The sequence below is a fragment of the Indicator indicator genome, chromosome 6 (genome assembly GCF_027791375.1).
Source record: "Indicator indicator isolate 239-I01 chromosome 6, UM_Iind_1.1, whole genome shotgun sequence".
Taxonomy (NCBI): domain Eukaryota; kingdom Metazoa; phylum Chordata; class Aves; order Piciformes; family Indicatoridae; genus Indicator; species Indicator indicator.
Genome location: NC_072015.1, coordinates 35,323,374 through 35,343,748, shown reverse-complemented (window position 1 = coordinate 35,343,748; position 20,375 = coordinate 35,323,374). Strand labels below are relative to the sequence as shown.

General features: G+C 36.3%; 1 protein-coding gene across 1 annotated transcript in view; it reads right to left on the bottom strand.

Annotated features, from left to right (window-relative positions):
- ELP2 (elongator acetyltransferase complex subunit 2) overlaps nucleotides 1–20,375 on the bottom strand; it is a 39,047-nt gene that overhangs the window by 15,622 nt on the left and 3,050 nt on the right. The window contains exons 4-12 of the mRNA XM_054381533.1: nucleotides 20,081–20,231; nucleotides 18,802–18,879; nucleotides 14,644–14,708; nucleotides 9,049–9,115; nucleotides 8,063–8,197; nucleotides 7,056–7,151; nucleotides 5,109–5,209; nucleotides 3,678–3,809; nucleotides 2,986–3,135 (exon numbers count right to left, since the gene is read on the bottom strand). Coding sequence (XP_054237508.1) covers nucleotides 2,986–3,135; nucleotides 3,678–3,809; nucleotides 5,109–5,209; nucleotides 7,056–7,151; nucleotides 8,063–8,197; nucleotides 9,049–9,115; nucleotides 14,644–14,708; nucleotides 18,802–18,879; nucleotides 20,081–20,231 — 975 coding nt within the window. The remainder of the gene's footprint in view (nucleotides 1–2,985; nucleotides 3,136–3,677; nucleotides 3,810–5,108; nucleotides 5,210–7,055; nucleotides 7,152–8,062; nucleotides 8,198–9,048; nucleotides 9,116–14,643; nucleotides 14,709–18,801; nucleotides 18,880–20,080; nucleotides 20,232–20,375) is intronic.

Here is a 20,375-nt window from a genome sequence, read left to right as displayed (position 1 = left end):
ATTAAATCCTGTTTTTCCACCAAACAATTCCTGCAGCTAGTAAAACTAGCAAACTGTGTCCCTGCACAGGTACATTCAAGGGATTTGCTCACCTCTGCTACTAACAAACACCAAACTTACTGTGACTTCTTTATGCTAAACAGAAATAGGACATAAGTTGCTTAAGCAAGAGGAGGATTGTAATGCTACTTAACTACTTTCAAAACTGCAACTCTGAAAAAAATATTAAGAAAGGTAATGATAATTAAGTTGCTTCCCTCGTCTGTCTCTCACAAAACACAGCAGCACTGCTGTCAGCAGGTTACAGGTTCTTACTTCCCCTCTTTAAGTATTTGATTTTAGTGAAAATATTTAATAAAGGTTTTTTAAAAAAAAAAAAAAAAAAAAGACAAAACCAAAACAGCTTCTTCGAGGAAACTGATGATCTTAGGACTGGTTTTAATTTTTTTTCTAGTTTCCTGAAATATTCATATCCACACTCCAATTATTAATACAAGAAAAACAGAGTTAACAGCTAACCAGGAATTAGATAGTTTTATAGTCACGGTAAGCAATGAACATTGGGGGTGAAAAAAGGAAATTAAATTAGTTAAATTGCTTTTCTAAGAAACTAATTTATTCTACACACACCCCCCAAAAAAAACCTCTTCAAAAAAACTTCCTGTGTTGTAGCAAATACACTTTCATGAAAGGATTTTTAGGAATTTTTATTTGCTACTACTCCTAAATGATACTTCCGCTGGAAAAATAACAGCTAGTGTAGTTAAAATTAATAGTTTATAATTAACTTAGACTAGTTCTGTATTAAAATGCCTGAAAAACTGCAGCCAAGACAGAGTCTACACTGTACTAGTTATACAGATATAAAGAAAGGCATTATGTTGACTACAAACTGCAAATATCACACTAAAAATTCAGCTGAGTTTCAAGGGTCAAAGTTGATAGAACGTCAATGGGATATTTGACAGATCCTACAATATCTCATGTTTTCACAAGACCTTGTTTTCCAATGAGGAAAAAAAAGCCACACAGTAATTCTTAAAACATTAAGAAAACCCCAAATATGCAAACAGTGCAATAAACTCTTCTTACCCTTTACTAGGTGCATCTTTGCATACCTTAGAACAGAGCACATTAACAGGAATAAAGAAACCAAACAACCAAAACCCAAAAAACCCAAACCCCAAACCAAAGAGAGAGCTGCAAAAATCATGCAATAAGCTTCTTCCAGAAAAATCAGGGTTCAAATTTCCATGAGAAATTTAAGCTGATTGTTATCTCTCACTTCTCATGTTTGAACCCATCACAACAGAACTGAGATTTTTAAGAAAGGATAATTATTTGGATTTAACATTTAGTTCTCTTTTAAAGAGTTAAAAAGTAATAGTAATATTGAGCTGTAATGCTAACTTTTCACAGATATTTGAACCACCCATTATGTCTTGTTAAGACATCAGACATCACCTGTTGTAATTTTTCAGATGCTAAACTCCGTATGGTACAGAAAACAAGGCACTTTTAAGACCTATTGTTTGGGAGCAGTAGAACTAACCACCTGGTTTTCAGCGCTCAGAAGTCCTGAAGACATTCCTTCAAATAATTCATTTCATCTCAACCCTCCACTTCACCTCACCAACAGGGTACAATAGCTTTCTCCCACATCCCATGCAGCAACAAGTGTTGACACCACTTGGATTGGTCAAATTAGCCAGGTGGCTGCTCTGTGTCAGAACAGGAAGGGGAGGAACAGTAATTCAGTTCACACCAAACTTAGATATGCAATCATTCTGCTAAATCAAAGAAATCAAATGTTTCAGGGACAGCAGGACTAGCTATACAAGTAAACCATATAAAGCTCAGTTCTTTCAGAAAATAGGATAAAAATTTGGCAAGCAGTGTACATCTTCAGTAGGTCCCAGAGAACACGGTATTGACAACTCTTGAATGCTGCCGACTTACATCATGTGCTAGTCCTGGACTTTGCTTCCATCTGTTAAAGACAACATGCTATCTTTTCCACAGAGCTGTTCTGCCCTCCAGATTGGAGATTAGGGGAAGAGATGGGGAAGGAAACTGAAGATGCCCTTCCTACAACACAAAGCAAAGCTTAGCACTTGAGTTGGGACTGCCACGACTTCTGTGTGTCCTGGAAGAAGAATATCAAGGAACTGGTTCCAAATCCACTCTCCCAGAAACTCCAGACATTCTGTGCTGGTCTGCACCACAAAAGCTTTGATGAGACATTTCTAACAGCCACATATTGATTCCCCCAAGCTAAGAGCACAGCTTGCACATGCTTTGCATGACTTCAATTAGTCTAGTTTCTGCCAGTTTCCTGAATGGAACATTAGTACTGTTCTGCCAGAAAAACTGTATTTGCAGATGAGGAAAATGCATGAGCAATTAGAAACTGCAACTTTTGCATTCCTAGACAGTGTTTTCCACACCAGAATTTAGACTTGTTTTAGAACACACAAAATTATTCACAAATAATTCCTGAAAACTTGCTTGCACAGCTACAGTCATAAACCAAACTGTGGGAAAAATAGAGAACATTGCCTAATCCTGTGTACAGAAAACAGAAACAAAGTTGAGTTGCTTTAGGATTATCTGCATTAGAGTTTAGCCAAGTGTTAAACAAGGACAATAGATGGTCACTTGAATCAGCCATGTAGTCCTCCTCCTGAATTACTGCACAGGCTGGTTTTTAAGACCCTGGGAGAACATGTAGTGAAGGTAATCCAGAGGTGAACTCAGGATTAAATGGCAGTCATGCTACGTGATTGCTAAAACTTTGCCAATAGTGCTCTAAAAGTGAAAACAGCCCACAGTGAATAATAAACCAAGCATGTGCAAAAGTAGTTTTGAACACATCATGGCTTGGGCAAGAGAAGGAATGAGTTACATTCAGATGACTTGTTCTAAAGTCAGGACAGGTAAGTGCACTTTACCACTCTCTTTACCACACACTTGTGAAGATCATACCTCTGTCTCTTGTTTTCTTTTCCATGGAGCAAAGAGTCTAGTAGTTTGATCGGAACCAACACTGACAACAAACTCCCCTTCTGGGTCCCACTTTATGTCTTCAACACTGTTAAAATGTCCTGAAATCACAACTTCTGGAGTCCATTCTTTCTGTCAAAAAAAACCCAGCAAAGAATTAAGGAGTTTTCAACTGACTGACTGGCATATTCTAACCAAAATAAAAGTATGAACATTCTTATTAGAAAGACCAAAAAAAAAAAAAAAAAACCACCAAAAAAACCCCACCAAACAAGCCAAACCACACACACAAAAAAAACAACCAACCAACACATTTGAAAACAGCAAATTATTAGAACTCAGAGTGGCTGAAGAGAACACTGATCTACTGCTCCAATATAAAAGAAACTTGTGGGTTTGGTTTAACTGCCACTTCTGAATGAAGCACAACCAGAAACGAGTTCAGTCTATTCCACTGATTTCATGGTTCTCCCAGGAAAGTAACAGGTTTTAGAGCCTGGGAGATTGCAACGTCCCTTCTATGCAGGAGTAAGACTCCTATAGAATATTATAATCAGAGAAGGACTATTTCATTAGTTTCACTGTTACGCTTTTCCACTAACAGTAGAATTTACCACAAGTGACATACAAGTGTAATTCTTCTAAGCACTGCTACTACCAAAAAAACAACATACCTTATTAATTGCAGCCTGTTTCCAAAGGTGTAGTGCTCCATGAAAAGCATGAGCAATGATCATTGAACCATCTGGACTAAACTGACCATCAAAAAATCCAAGGGTGTTGCCACCTACTTCACCTACCCGCACCTGAATTAATGAGCAGAAGTGAAATATCCATGAAAATTACTTTGCATTAATATAATCTCATGAGATGAAAATTTAGCTGTAGGCAACAGTTCACATTCCACCAAGAAATACATTTAAAGAACATTTTAATTGCAAAATTAAGCATAAAATATCATGGGAATTAAAGCTGCATGGCACTTTAATGAAGCCTCCCTTCATAAACATCTCAGGATATGATCTTGCACACTCACCCAGGGAAAACATTATGCTAGATAACATGAAAACCCAATCTTTTTGTGTTTCACTCCAGTCTGTTGGATACAGTGGTTGCTTTGCTGCACAACACAGATACAAAAGTCTGATCTGAACAGCAAGCTTCACATATGAGGGCTAAGCAATACAAAGGGTAACAACCTGAAACAAGTTTTACTGCACAACCCGTTTTTAGAAGTTTGTACATTTAGCTACAACTGAACATTACATCTATGGACAACAAATGGTAATTCTCTGCGATCATCCTGTTGTGAACTAATTTCTATTTAAAGTAGAAAGGCACAAGAACTTTTGAATACAATGGGAAAAATTAAACCCACTAACTGTATTTCTGGGTTTTTTTCCTTCCAAGAGAGGATTAGAACTTTCTTAGTGACAGGAAAGACCATAAACAATGGTTGACATAAACCAACACCAACAACTCCAGCTGAACTATTGCCATTTGGAAAAGCATGTCATCTGAAGACAAAAGATACCTACCAAAGCACACTGGATAAATGTGGTTGTACTATTTGTTTACTTAGAATGATCCCCTTCAGAATAGGGTTCAAAACACTATAGTGAAATATGAGCATCCAGTTCAAATGGAAGAAAAGCCTAATGACACAGCCCATGAACAAATTATTCTGAGTAAGACCAGGCTTAGGCATTGTGTTTCAGTTGCTCTGTAGTAACCACTTAGGTACACATTCATATAACGATGACTACAAGTAATTCAGGATGGTTTCATTCTCTTACCAGGAGTACACATTGCATGTTACTTTATAGCACCTGGTTTGCTATATAATGAATGCCATGTGAGCACAAACTCCCCTTAGAAGCACCCCAACATGGTAATAAGAAAGCAATCAAGCAATAAAAATATACAGCATCACATAGTTTTTTAAAAACATAGATTCACTTGCAACACAGCATCAAAATGAGTATTTTTGCACGAACGCTTTTGTCTTTCTCTCCCAGCATTTAATAGATTTTTTTTCATCCAGTAGACACATGATGCTGAAAATACAACTTGAGTACAATACATAGTATGAGACTGACACTTGCCTGTTCTAGCCAGACTCCAGATTCCTTATCAGGTTCCCAGATGATCACAGTTTTGTCCATTGATGCAGACAATATCCTCATAGGTTGTCGCATGCTGCCATCTACAGTACAAGGAAAACGATTACCCTGCAACCTATGAGGAGAATACTTTCTAAAGGAAATTGGTCATACTGAATACAAACATGCTAAGAAAAGTGTTCAGCATCAGAGACATGCAGTGCAGTACTTGAATGACTGATTTAACGGGCTCTGTATTCATCCTAGTCATTCATTAGGAGGTGGTGCACTTTTTCAGCCATCATCTCTCAAAGGAAATGTAAAATGTACACGAGAACAATCATATTTTACTGTTTATTCACTCAAAACTGGCACTGAAACAAAAACTAATTTTTGAGAAAATTACAGAGCTATTATAGAGCTTCACAGAGAGACTGCAAGGCAGTTCTCAGTTCTATTCCCCTAAGTATTTTTTAAAGAGAGATTTCCAGCTTAAAACAAAACAATCTCTATGACTGTGTTCACTGTTTTTTTCCAAATGAAGTGTTAGATTCACTACATAATTCAACAGACTCTAGCATCTTATAATATATACAGCATTAAGAATGGCTCTTCAAAATGCAATGAAACCCAACACAGCCAGAAACGGGAAGAGGAAACTGGTTCATTACCCAGTTCAGAAACCTGTAGCAGTGCTGGGGAAGCTTTTGAGAATAGAGACGTTGGTTGGCATCTCTTAAGGCGTTATCTTATGTCATACCAGGCCTTCTACCTTCTGCATTGAGAGTGTATGTCTCAGATCAGCCTGCCTCTACTGAGAAAGAATATCTATTTTGGGGAACCCAAGACTGGGCAGGCCACAGAATGGAAGCCGCTGCACGCATGCAGAAGCATGATGAATAAACCTAACAGGGCTCTTCAGATTGCAGTGTAAGACTTGCAAGACTGCACTTTGCCTAAGCTTTGCTTCAACAGGGAAAATCTTTCATTGACGTTTAAAAACAAAAACAAAAAATCCCAAACCTGAAAGAACAGATAACTAAACCAGTATTTCTAAAGCCCTGTACTTTTCGCTGCGTGTATTTCAACAATCTAACTGCACACTAGTGTTTAAGTGTTGTATACACACTGGAAAAAAAAGTCATACTTTGTGCTGCTGGTGAAGTCCCCTGCCATCAGTTACTAAAGCATCTCAGGAAAAAAAAAAGGCACCTTTGCCAATAAAAATACAGAAAGATATTCTGATGGCATGACCATGTCAAATCAAGAATGCCCTTCCATTACACTTCAGGCAGACACACCAGCAAATCACAACTGAAGCTGTCAGAATTTAAGGATTTAAAAAGAAAGATAAAAGACCAGGGCAAGATGCAAAATTAAATCCTAAATAACTGGTTTTTTTCAGTGACAGTCTGCATTAATGCCTTAGAGCTACAATGCTAGCTAGAGAAAACTGATATTCAAGGAATTCCTGGAATGTTATATTAAAGTATGGATGACTGAAGATTAATCTCCTGAATGTCACTATCTATTCCTTTCTAGTCAAAGAAAAAGAACAACAGCTCCTGAGTTAATGCTGACCTTCCAAAGAACACACATTTCAAATATATGTGCCAAGGTAAAATATTACAGCTATTAATTTGCACCAATCGAGTTAATTTTTATTCCACAAACAGCAAATCAATTACATTAAAGCCAGTACAGCTCAGTTACTTTATTTCATCCATTAAACAAAAGGAGTAAGAGAAAGCATCGTGCAATAGACAAGGACAGGCAGAGCCTGTGCTGTCATGGCACATTCAGCCAGAACACCTATTTATTATAAAACATCATTTGCAAAATCTAGACATTTTCATGGTCCACAGTGACAAGTGAACACACAAAGACATGGCTGTACTCTGTGTATACAACACCTAACGTGACCTCTAAGTGTTCAGTATCCTTTTTCACCTTTGCAAAACGAAGGTTGCCAGTGAACTGCATACACCCAGTTTTCATGACCAGCCAACACAGACTCCAAAGTAATTGCATACGTTGTATCGGTATCTGCCACAAATCAGAGAAAAGTACATTTCTTTCTAAAAGCCTTCAGTAAACACAAAACAAAACAAACAAACAAAAAACCCACACCAAAACATCCACTGCTTTCATCATCTACCAGTATGTCAATAGCCTATTGACACCGAGTACCTTCTTGAAAACCTGCTTTGCTGCAAGCCCTGAGTACCAGATTGACACTAAGAGGTCAGCCTATTGCCTCAGAGTGGAATCAGAGACTTCCTGGAGAACTCTCAAGTAATTATGAAATAAACTCCCTGGCATTAGCTCTCTCACACTCTTAACTTAAGCATACTTACATTTTCAAGTAACTGTAAATACCTGAAGATACTCGAAAAAAAATTAATCATGACTTGCAGCAAGTAGCACAAGCACTTTTTACATACATCATACGAACTTCATTACGTTACCTGAGTCGCCTAATAATTTACCCCACAATGTCAGCAGTGCAAGCCACTGTTACAGTGCTCAGATAGTATGTTAAATAATCTAAAAGTAAGCCTACACAAACTTAGCTCCAGTAATTTTTTAAGGTTTAAGTAACAACAGCACCTCTTAATGCATCAAATTTGAAAGAAAATTAAACTGAAGAACTGCACAACAGCTTACCTCCCACAGAAAAAACCCTCTTGTGACTGTATTTGGAATAGGTGTAACGATATATGTTGGCATTAAGCTCTCTCACTCCTTTATGATTTTTTTGTGACATATCATTAACTTTACATAGTCATGGCTTTAAAACAGTAACTTCAGTTTTTCTCACAGATGAATAAAAATGCAAACTTGGTATAAGAAACAAAACATATTAGACAGCAACCATCTTGTTAGCCACCCTGAAGCCACAAGCAGATACACAAGTGAGAAGTTATGTAATAATTTTTTTTTAAGTTGTTTCCTACCTTTGACAGTAAAAACAGTCTCTTTAAGTCTTATGGAATCATCTTCAGTTTCTGGAAGTTGCTTTGATTTTGTACACACTTTCCAAATTCTTATCAAACAATCCTGAGCGCAGCTTGCTAAGAAAAGGTCTTCACCTATTTGGTTTCAAATAATCAGATAATAGATAATCAGTCATGTTTTCATTGCAACCACTACCATTACAAACCTAACACCATTCCAAACATGTATTACAGCATTATCCTAATGTTTCCTATTTCAATATCAACTTAACCTCCCATTTCAAGCTCTCCACTAGCTTACAACACATTGACTATGGACATTTTTCTGCTGGGAAGGTAATGTAAATACTGTACTTTCTGACAGCGTCAATACTCTTCAGTAACTCCTTTCCTTTCTTCATAATTGTAGCATCCTTACTTCCTTCTATTTTATTTTTGCTATTGCAAGAACTATTTGATTAGTTAACATCCTTATTCTTCCTTTAGTTTCTTATTAAAAAAAAAAAAATTCCCTCTACCTCCTTCCCTTTGAAAAAGGAGCCAGCTCATCCTCACTCAGATACAGGCATTTGCATATTGAAAAGAACAAGTTGCTAAAACTCCAGTTGTGTTTAGCTACCAGTCAGCTAAACACACTTGAAGCAAGCAATACAAAATGATGAATGTAAAACCAAGGGATGAGTGTTCTGTATCAACCCTACTGTAGCCATGATTTTTATAACTAAAAATATAACTGTAGTATAGATTCAACAATTATTATGCTTGAACAAGACGTGCTTGAACAAGGGGTTCTATCTTGATTTCTAATATTTGTATTACCATCTCAAAAAAAACAAACTAAAAAAAAACCAAACCAAAAAAAACCCAAAACATCGCAACCACAAGAACTCAGGTGCTACAGTGCATCAAAGCCTTCAGCTAAAGAAACAAAAACAGTAGTACTATTGTTAAACCAGGATTATGCTTTATTCATTTTTCACACTGACCACAGACTGCCCATTCAACGCCTCGTATCCAATCTTCATGGCCAGGGAGTATTAAAGTTTTCTGAAACTGAATAAAAATTCCCTGTTATGTCATAGAAATGCACTTAATTACCATGAACGTATGAGCAATTAACTTTGGATTTTCAGGTCTTTTATGTTTACAGCTTCTATTATTTGACACTGGAAAAACGGGCTGCTACTAAGTATTGCAATTTACAGATAGATTCTAAACAGGCCTTTTGAGTTTTGCCACAGTTGGATAAATGCACCTCCCACATATGGAGAGAAAATTAAAATTTAAGATGTTCACCTTCCAAAGGCTATAGTCTAAGATACAGATGATTTTTTTTTAAGTTTAGAGGGCTTATAGCAGTACACAAAAATAACAAAATGCAGGAATGGCACAGTAAATAACTTGCATAACACTTGTGAAGAAGATACAACTACAGATGATGTAGAAAATTAAAATCAAGTTTATTGGCTAGGTTTCTAAGGAAGGTATACATCAAGAACTGTATCTCCTGCTGGAAACCTCTGCATGAACACAGGAATGCAAACACAGTCCAGAAGGGGTATATTTTTATTCGTAACATATATATTATTCTTTTGTCTTGATTCAAGTAAAGTAGAAGTTTATTGCTTAATTAGCATTTAAACCATTTCTATTTTCCTTTATCCTGGAAAATTTATCCACAACATTTTTTGATCCCAGATGATTTTTAAATTCTGAAATACGCATACAGTTAAAATGATGATTAGGGGACTTGAGCATCTCCCCTGTGAAGAGAGACTGTGAGATCCCTGGGGCTATTTAGTCTGGAGAAGGGAAGACTGAGATCTGATCAATGTCCAAAAATATCTGAGGGGTGGGTGTCAAGTGGAAGGGGCCAGGCTCTTTTTGGTGGTTCACAGTGATAAGGCAAGGAACAATGGGTTCAAACTTGAACATAGAAGATTTCACCTCAACATGAGGAGAAAATTCTTTCCAGTGAGGCTGACAGAGCACTGGAACAGGCTGCCCAGGGGGGTTGTGGAGTCTCCTTCTCTGGAGACTTTCAAAACCCACATGAAAGTGTTCCTGTGCAGCCTACCCTAAGGGATCCTGCTCTAGCAGGGGGGTTGGACCTGATGATCTCTTGAGGTCCCATCCAACCTCTGATATACTGTGATAAAATATTAATGTAATTTAGTACAAATGAGTAACTACTACATTATTTCTTGCATTCTAGTCTAAGTTCCTTACTTAGGCCTCCTGAGTTAAAATTAACTGATAGTCTTTGCTCTCAGCACAGGACTACAGCTGAGTTCTCTCTCCCTATCTGTAATTAAAAATGATTTTTAAAAAAATTAAAAAGCAACACAGTAAGAAAGGCTAGCTCAAAATCTCTCTGTCTTGAGCTTCAGCGATGATCATCAGCAACAGTAATTCATCCAAAGGCTTTTATTCATAAAGCAGTGCCTACTCTCTTTGGTCTGTACTTTCCTAGGGACTCCTCAAAACCACCTTCCCATAAAAATAAACTATACTCTACTTCTCCTTACGCTACATTTGTATTCTTAACGTTACAGAACACTTTGTATACAAGATAAATGATCGGGACTCCTTAACAGAAATTTCCAAGTCTGAATGTTTTGATCTCGATTAAGATCACGTTCTCACAGTCTCATTTGGCTTGTCACTTTTGCACTCACTGGCACTTCTGGATGTGTCGTTCTAGATAGCTGCATACGTTAAACACCCAACTGGTTATATGTAAAGGCAGGAACAGCTCAGGAAATGAGATTGAACAGTGAATTAAGAGAGTCTTGTAAAGGCTGTGTACTTCTGTCAATACACCAAAATCTCCTTTTTAGCAATTCACATTTCAGATAAGAAATGTAACATTTATTTATTCATTCATAATTTTACATTCAAAGTTAGTTGGTAAAGCTTCTCCCAAATAAAAGCTTGTTGTTACCATTCTTGTCTTTTATGGTTCCTTATATGTTGAACAGAGCATGTACCTCCTGAAACTTAACTGTATTATTGATTTAAACACACATATAGTAATTTTTTTATTTTAAGACGGTGGGTGCTTTGTTTTGTTGATTACACTCACCTTCTCACAAAGGCAACCACTAAGAAAGCAGAGATTTGTTTTCTCTTTAAAGAGAATTAAGCTAATTACTTTGAGTTTATCAATACCCTGAGGTTTCTAATTCATTTCCCAAACCAGCTCCTAGGCTCTATTTAGCCTTAAGTCAAGTATGCAGTTCTTCTGTGCTATAGAAAAGGCAGTCATTCAAAATTTACAAGATATTGTTTCCCATTAAAATTGTTTACTGAAGCCAAACAGGGAGTGGTGTTGCTGTTACAATTTCTGCTTCAAGTCTTCTGTATTGCTTTTGCTGTTAAATTTGAAATGTGTCTCTTGGTATCACCCACTGAATTTCCTAAGATGTATTCTGCTCTAAAGTTGCATCAACTTAAACCTTCTTTCAGATACACATGGTAATTATTTTTAACTGCTTCTGTCAAAGGTTTTTATTATTGCCTAGGTTATATTTGCAAGTATTTTGAGCTGTCATTCTTCTAATTTTTACATTTTTGTCTTTGATCCTTACTGAATACCTAAGACTCTTGGAAGTTGCAGTATCAACAGCTGCATCTAACAAAAACTGATGGTCCAAATCACTTCACAAGCTTTGTGATGCCTCTTAATTGATATCTGAGCACTTTTATATAGCAGCAAACTGGCTTCTTTTCTTTCAGGCAAAGAAATGTGGACATGCCCAGCTCACTTTGCATAACCAACTCCACACCCACTTTGGGTGTATGTCCTTCAGGACTAGGCTGGTAGTATTGTTTGGCAAATTTGGCAACTTCCACAAAAGGTAACAGAGATCTAAATCTTCTCATTTTTTTCTCCACCAGATACTAGACATGATACGCTTCCTTAATTCCAGCTGTTAGTCTTGTAGAATTGAGTCTGAATTATTTTTGAGTCTCTCATTCCACTTTCCCATTAAGCCGAATTATCTGGGAGAGTCATAAGCATGCACAGCAAAATCTTACAGAAACCAAGCTCAACGTAGAGACGTCTTGTTTTCAAGCTCTATTTTCATCTTATGGTTTGTTTACCTCCTACTCTGGAGGCCTGTAATATCTCAGGCAACAAGATATATGATGGTTTCTGCAGTAATTGTTCCCTGAGTATTTGATAAAACAATACCTTATTTCAGGAATTCAGAAAAGCAAAGAGCCTGGAGAAAAGGAGGCTCAGAGGAGACCTTATTGCTGTCTACAACTACCTGAAGGGTGTTTGTAGCCAGGTGGGGGTTGGTCTCCTCTCCCAGGCAACCACCAACAGAAGGTGGACACGGTATCAAGAACTGTGCAAAGCACAGTTTAGGCTTGATCTTAGAAAAACGTTCTTCACAGAAAGAGTGATTGCCCATTGGAATGGGCTGCCCAGGGAGGTGAAAGAGTCAATGTCCCTGGAGGTGTTTAAGAAAAGACTGGATGAGGCACTTAGTGCCATGGTCTAGTTGATTAGATAAGCTTGGGTGGTCGGTTGGACTTGATCTTGTAGGTCTCTTCCAACCTGGTTGATTCTGTGATTCTCTCTACTCCTTAAAGTAAGGGATCTCTGCATAGAGAGTCTTAAAGGATTAGAAATCTGACCTATCAGTTAAAAAAAAAAAAAAACAAGCTGTTTTTACAAATAAATAGATTTCAACTGTAAAATTCATGAGTTTACTAAAAAGCACAGCCTAGAATGTTAATTAAAGAAGGTTTCCAAGAGTCACCACTAACAGGACCCTTACCAGTTAGAGAGGGATGCATAAGCTTAGATTCTAATCACTCTTCTACGCTAAGTTCCTGTGAAAAATGGCAAGATGACAATAACATTTCTTTGAAATAGCTGTAAAAGTAGAGCTACTGAAGCCATAAAAAGGTGTCAGCAGATCTGAGAGAGACCAGCTAGAAAAGCAAACCTCCTTTTATAAGTTAGGAAGGAATTTAAATCAGAATCTTCCCAAAGATGTTTTTGTTCTGTTAATAGCTGTATGTAATGCACTACAATTTTAATCCAGGTACTTTTAATCCACAGGGAATCAAATTAGGGCTCCTCTCTCAGGTCTGCATAGCCCACTCAGTTAAATGAGATGTTCTGGAAAAGTAAGATATACACCAACCAGAAGTCTCATTTTATTTAAATGAGAGAGACTGAATCCCAATTCTGCTACGACAGCTGGTGAAAATACTTCCTAAAACTGAAGGAAAATGTGTGGAAAATAACACATGGGAAATAAGAGAAAATTCCTCAGCCCTTCTATGATTAAAGTTTCTTACCTCTAAAAAGAGACAGCAGCATAAACTTGCTTATGAAGCTAAAGATGGAGTGAGTTTGTTTCTCCCAATTACCTTCCTTTATCCTTCACAGACTGACTGCATTTAAGAATGGCTGAGACTGCTGTTAAAAGTTTGGTCAACAGCTGGCAAAATAATGGATTTCTGAACACTTTTGGCAGTCACACCATGTATTATTTTTTAATCTGAACCATGGAAGAAAACAAGTTCCAGATTTTGATGGAGGAAACTGCACAATCCCTAATATAAAAGTCTTTCTTTAGCACACTGAGAATCATGAGTGGCATTCTGCCATTTCTATTGCTAATTCCCAGAGAATGTCATTAAACTGATTTAAACTCATGAGCTATGCAGAAAAAAAAAAAAGCTAAGTAAGCAAACCTTCTTTCCAGCTTAATGCTTCACAAATCACTGAACAAAGCAGATAAAGGATGAAGTATTTATTTTACAGACAAAAAAAAGAAAAAAAGAAATTTTGTATGTTGCAGTATCAACAGCCAAAATTATCCAGGAAGTAGCTTAATCTCTCTCAAATAATCAAAAAGTATGTTACTTTCACTGGGAATTTCTGCATGGTAGGTGCATTGTGAGGTAGTGTTTGTGGTTTGCAGGGTTTTTCAAGGGAGCAACAGACAGATCAAAGATACTGACTTCTCTTTTGGTAAACAGACTCTAAAGCATAAGTTGAACAACTAGCAAAACTTCTGAACAGACACAAGAAAGGACAGAATTTCTCTGCAGGGCTCCAAAGAAGCATTTAACTATGAAAAACTAAAGATTCCAAATAATACACGACAAACATTCACTTTCAGAAGATGACATTCAGAAGTATTCAGCTAAAGGGCATGCTTAGCAATAAACATACAAATCCACAGATAGAAATCATATCAGTTTTATTGCAAAAATTTATAAACAGAAAGCAACATCATTTCCGTATGAACTATTCAGTAAGTGGATGCTCAGTGAAAAAGGACAGTTATTTTATGGGAGAGTAGGAAATGAAATTCAGGCTATCTTCAAAGAAGGAAAAAATAAGAAAAACTTAACTTTTATGAACTAAATCAAACTTCAACATTCTCTATTTCCTAGGAAAATGAACTACTTGAACAGAGGTAGCTGTATGCAATGGTAATCTAGTAACAGTAGTTAATGAAGAACCACAAAGAAACAGAACATATGGAAACAAAAGAAACAGAAGAACTGAAAAATCTTCTGAGCAACAAGACAAAAACTGTGATTACCTGGCCATTCTGCTGTATATACAAATGTATTTTGCAGTCATCACCACCACAAGCCAGTACTGGTACTGGAAAGAAAACAAACAAAAAAACATCTTCATTACCCACGTTACAAAGTCTAATATTCTAGGATATGGAAAATTATGCAAATAACAAAAATCAATACAGTATCAATAAATTAAGACAGACAGCCAAGTACAATACCACTTTACATGTTCTCAACTAGACACCTAATACTGTTTGAAATAAACTAGCATTTAAAGAACAAAACTCACAAGTTATTTTGGCATGTAAATAACACCTACAAATACTTAAGATGCTGAAGAGTAGCTTCCCTCAAGCTCACATATCTGCAGGAAGTCCAAATATGAGAGATTTTTCATTTATTACTTTTTTTTAATACTGATATTAGCAGGCATTTGCTCTAAATACAAAAGGAGCAAGCAGCAAAACAAAATGACTCAGATCTAACAGTTCAAGTCCTATATCTACTGAAGTATAGATGGAAGTAGCTTAATTATTACACAGCAAATAAAGACCAAAAAAAAAAAAAAATCACCAATCACTGTACACATATATGTAATCTTGAGTAGCAGTTTTCTTCCACAAGCTATCTAGGAAGTGCATGAAAAACAAATCTATTGAATCAAACCAGACCAAGTTATGTCTAAGAGGAAAACAAGAGAAGTTAAGCAGCATATTAATTCATCTCTCCCATAGAGGATGATGGTGAAAAATAGTTAAGCCTTACTCCACTTTTTTTTTGGTCATAAGGGTAAACTAGTACAGCCAGGGAGTGAAATAGCAAAAGAAAATGATGAAGTAGTGAGTTATCAGGGCATTTCTCAAGTATGGGTAGAAAACAAAATCCTGCATTTCACTACAATCAACTATACTTAAAACTAAATGTCATCCCTTTAAAGAGAAAATTTTATCATTTTTACAGACAGACCAAAAAGTCAACTTGAATATTGGTAAGTTTATGCTCGATGCTGATTTCCTTTCCGCCTGTACCAAATCTACGCTTAGTTATCATCCTCTCACACTTCTAAGTCACATTCCACATTCTAGCACCTTCATCACTTGTTTCTTCTCTCCAACCTCTAAGTCACACTTCACCCCCACCTCCTCCCTCACCTTACAAGGAATCAAAAAGGCTCCTTTTGGCTGAAAGTAATGAGCTGTTTTGAAAAACCTGGTCTTCTTTCACTCAGAAATTGGGCAAGCACATTTTTTGCCCACAGTATGATCCTTTCCCAAGAAACCCTCTTTATGGGTAATGGTTTAAGTAACTATGTACTTATTCAATGGAATAAAATTTTGATGTATCAAAACAAGAAAACAGTTATGATCCAGTTGATGTATCAAGCAAATGTAAAAGCTTTCACTCAAAATGTTCTGTCAAGAAGTATGTAACTGGCAAAACCAGACTAGCACTTTATTTTTCACATGATTGCTCTAGAGCATTAAAATTTTGATATGATATTTGATATGATAAAGTCCTGCAAAGGAAATAGAGAGGTTGAGGGGGAAACTGTGGTCCAATTGCAATGGGGACAGAGTGATCAGCAAAGCTTCAAGTTCATCTGCTCTTTTTTCCACCTGTGACAATTCAGTTTTGAGAAGACAATTCTTATTTATCAGAGGCCAAGCTATGGCACCACAATTATCCAAGTGTTGTGAAGAATCACAGTATAAGACACAAGAGCTGATATTAAGATCTGTAAAACAGTAAATCCAATCCCAGCACTTTAGAAGTAGATTTTCTGCAGACACTACAATGCAAAAAGCAACCAAACAAAATGCAAAGACAACTGCAAAAACAACTGCAAAGAAACTCCTTCAGTAAGAGGCTGCCAGTAAGGTGCTCAAAACTCCAGCTGCAAATGATTGTTCATGGTTTTATGAGAAGTCTATTGGATTCCTCCATTTTACTTCACAAAAATGTTTTTTTAACTTTTTTAGAAAAAAATCATTTATTTTGAAGGACAATCAGTTGAAACACTAGGCATCACAAAGTTTAGTGTCTTTTGAAAGGTAAAGCATCCACTATGTACAAGTCAATTTTCAATTCAAGCTTTAAAATTCCTTGCTTGGTGAAATGAGAGGTTACTGTAAATGCTTCTAGTTCAGGAGAGTAGTTTATGCCTCAGAAAAGTAATTCTGTATTTAATTCCTCAGAACTGCAGACTGTCCTCAAGAGAAAAGGTTTTTTGAATCTTAGAGTTGCCAACACATCAAGTCCTGAAGCTCATTAAAATTCCCAATTGCCATTACAGATTTATGTTTATGACAAAATGAACAGTAGAGAGATTTTTAATAATGTATTTTAAGCTACTTTATTTAAGCTTCAGAATTAACATACTCCTCTGAATAAAAATAGTTCAGTTGTATGGACTATTATATGCCAGGTTTGGGGAGAAAACACAACATGGTTATGCTATATTAAAAGCCCCTTCATAGATTTCTAAAGGTACCGTTTCCAACCATACATTTATGGCTCGAAATCTCAACTGCTTCTTAACAATTTTAGCAGCACAAATCATTCATATTGGAACTGACACAAAACCCATAAATCTTAATTTTTATTTTTTTTTTAATCCTGTACAAAACTTATGCAAATAATTTCTCATTTGAAAAAAAAATCAGTTCTTTAAAGAAGTGAAGTACTCTTTTTTTCAGGTTATGAGCACTGTGTTGTTTTGGATAACTAATTTGAATTGAGATAGGAAAAGGCTATAATAAAGCATTGTCCTGCTCTGCATGCAACTTCAAGTAACACTGGGTTTTGGGGACTCTGGGAAATTTTGACAGCAAAACAAAACGCTTGCTACCCCATCATTCAAAGAAGCTTCAAGCACTCCATGCAATTTTGGTATCAGAAGGATTTACCTTTAAGAATTAATAAAATAATCTTCATTTAAGGTTCTTCCTAAATGAATGGTCACTTTTCTTATATGTCACAATTTCAATGTTAAACAGATGCACCCTTCTAGAGTATTACAGTGACAATTTCTTACTTATACAGTATCACAAATGACAAAATACCATACTGCTTTGCAGTATGAATTTTATACTTGTTAAATTGGCACCACAGACACCTCACTTCTAACAAAAATTCACACTGGAAATAATGCTTTTAATTTACTCTCAAATCCTTTTAACTTCATCTCAACAACCACCTGTTAGTATATTTACAGGAAAAATAGAGCTTTAAAGTTCTTTAGTGGTACAGAAGCTGCTTTTGATATAAGACACATTCTGGAAATGGACATTAGCATTTCCATTTTTGACAGGGCTTTCATATCTCCCAGAATTACCACAAGCTGAAGAATAAAATAAACTTCTCTACAACTGCTCTGAAGACATACAAACACACACCACATCAGTATGGAACATATGTAGTGAATAGCTGAAAACTCCAGATACAGTAAGAAACTTCAGTAATTTTCCTCTTGGGAGCCTGGCACTCCTCCATCTCAGTGAAAGGCTCTCATGATACTTACAAACACAAATCTCATTCAGTGTATGTATCTATCTGGAAGAGACATTTAGATTTGAAAAAAATAAAATAAAACAAAAAAACCTTCTACAGATCTGCAACAGAAAAATGTGTCTGTGGCAGACTACAAAACATGAACATCTATGTTAACAGAAAATTATATAAACCATATTGAACAATCAGATTAAACTTATTCAGCCTGTTTTTGTTTTGTTTTCATTTTAAGACTGAACACGTGATAAACACTGCTCATTAACGTCCAATTTTTGATGCAGGCTTGCAGATTCTTTTTTCTGAATCTTGCCAAATAACAAGAACAAACATTCAGAGCAGCATTACAAGAAGCAGGTGAAACTATCAGTGTCATTCTATCCTGTTCACCTACAGCCTTGTTAACCCCCTTTAAAGCTCTGTCTCAGGAATTCAGCTAAAGAACTCCATCTGAGCATCATTTTATAGACAGTTCAACCAGCTAGTATTTTCTCATTCTTAAGAAGAGTACAATAAAAATGTTTAGATATAAGCAGCAGCTTAGGCTGATTCCATAGAAAACAAAACACTATACATGGGTCTGGAATAAGTCAAATGAAAACCTGTTTGGGGGATTCTTAGATCTTACATTTCCTACATTGATATTCAAATCGTGCTGCTGTGCTTACCATTGCTGCCAGGCAAGAAGGATAAGCAGACATCCATAACAAATCCATTTCCAAACTGCAGAATTTCAATGCATTTAGCTGGAAAACAAAACCAGACAGCACTGATGTCATTCATCGCCAGTGTTACTACAGTTACACCATCATTTCCTACTAAATGATGGAGTTAAAAACTCCCTTAAATTTTATTTTAGAGTTGACAAATTTCTACTTTTTTTCAGAAGCCTAAATAACGTTATCTTCTGTGGAGCCACAGAAGCTCATCCAGAGTTAGCTGAGTTATGAGATAAATCACTATTCTCCACTGGGCATTAGTGAGCTTCACTGTGCTCATCAGAAGCGATAAACACAGCAAATTATATCCTGCGGCAGCAGTGTTCTCTACACAAGAAGCTAAAAGTGAATTCATTTGCTACAAGATTAAGATGAGCAGAAACAAACCCTTCTGATAACACCCCTGAGATCTTGGTGCGCCATGAAGATCAGAGTAACCAACAAGATAGCAAAAAAACCCTTCTATAGAAGCAGAACCCACAACAGCAAGACAAAAAGGAAAGGACCGGACTTCATGGTATTCTTCAAGAGAATGAGAATTGCCTTCCAGAACATGGGACTGAAGACTGGCAACTCCCACCTATTTCTCTCATGTTAGGCAGGGCAATTTTAGCTCTTCAGCTACACCAAGTAAGAAGAAAGTAACTTCAGAGATGCTGTCAGTGCAACTCAATAAGCACACAGTACTTTAAATCTAGATTATTCACTCTACCTCTTTCTTACACATTTCCAACAGATGTTCTTCCACATGTCCAAGTAAGGGCCTAGTTCACAAGGTACTAACAAGCAACCAGTTTCATCTCACCTATTTACTGTTAGCATTAATCATCTCACTACATGATTTTACTTCACACATATACAGATAGTCATTGGCCCCACATTACAGGCCAAAATGACGGTTCATATTATCAGTTCTTAATATGTATTAGAAAGAAACAAGTAAACTCAGCCAACTCATGACTGATGATGAAAAACAAAGATAAATCACTTTCCAGAAAAAAAAATGACCCAAAGCTGTTAAACTGGTATGACCCTCAGCTTTCTAAGAGCAATACAGTGGTTTGATGTACCAAAGTTGGAAGGAAAATCAATGTAGTTGCATTAAAAAGACTTGAGTATTTAGCCAAGTATTTCAATAGATAAGCATCCATCATTTCTATTAAGGCAGTATGTTGTCCCTAATGTTAAAAAAAAAAAAAACAACAAAAAACCAGAGAAAAGAAGTTACCTTCTGAACCATGCCAGGACCAGATCCTCACAGTAGAGTCAGAAGCAGCAGAAGCTATTAGCAGATTTAAATCAGGTTCATCTGACTGGCAGGCAGCATCCACAGCACAAACAGCTTCGGAATGGCCTTTTAGAGGAATGCTTTTCACATGCTAAACAAATCAGAAAGTTTTACAAAGTTATACAGATGATGAAAAATAAATTCCAGTAAATTATTTGAGAGAATTAAAAAAAAAATATGTTAACTTAAAATAATACATAAACAGAATGGATCAGAATGAGACATTATTTCTGAG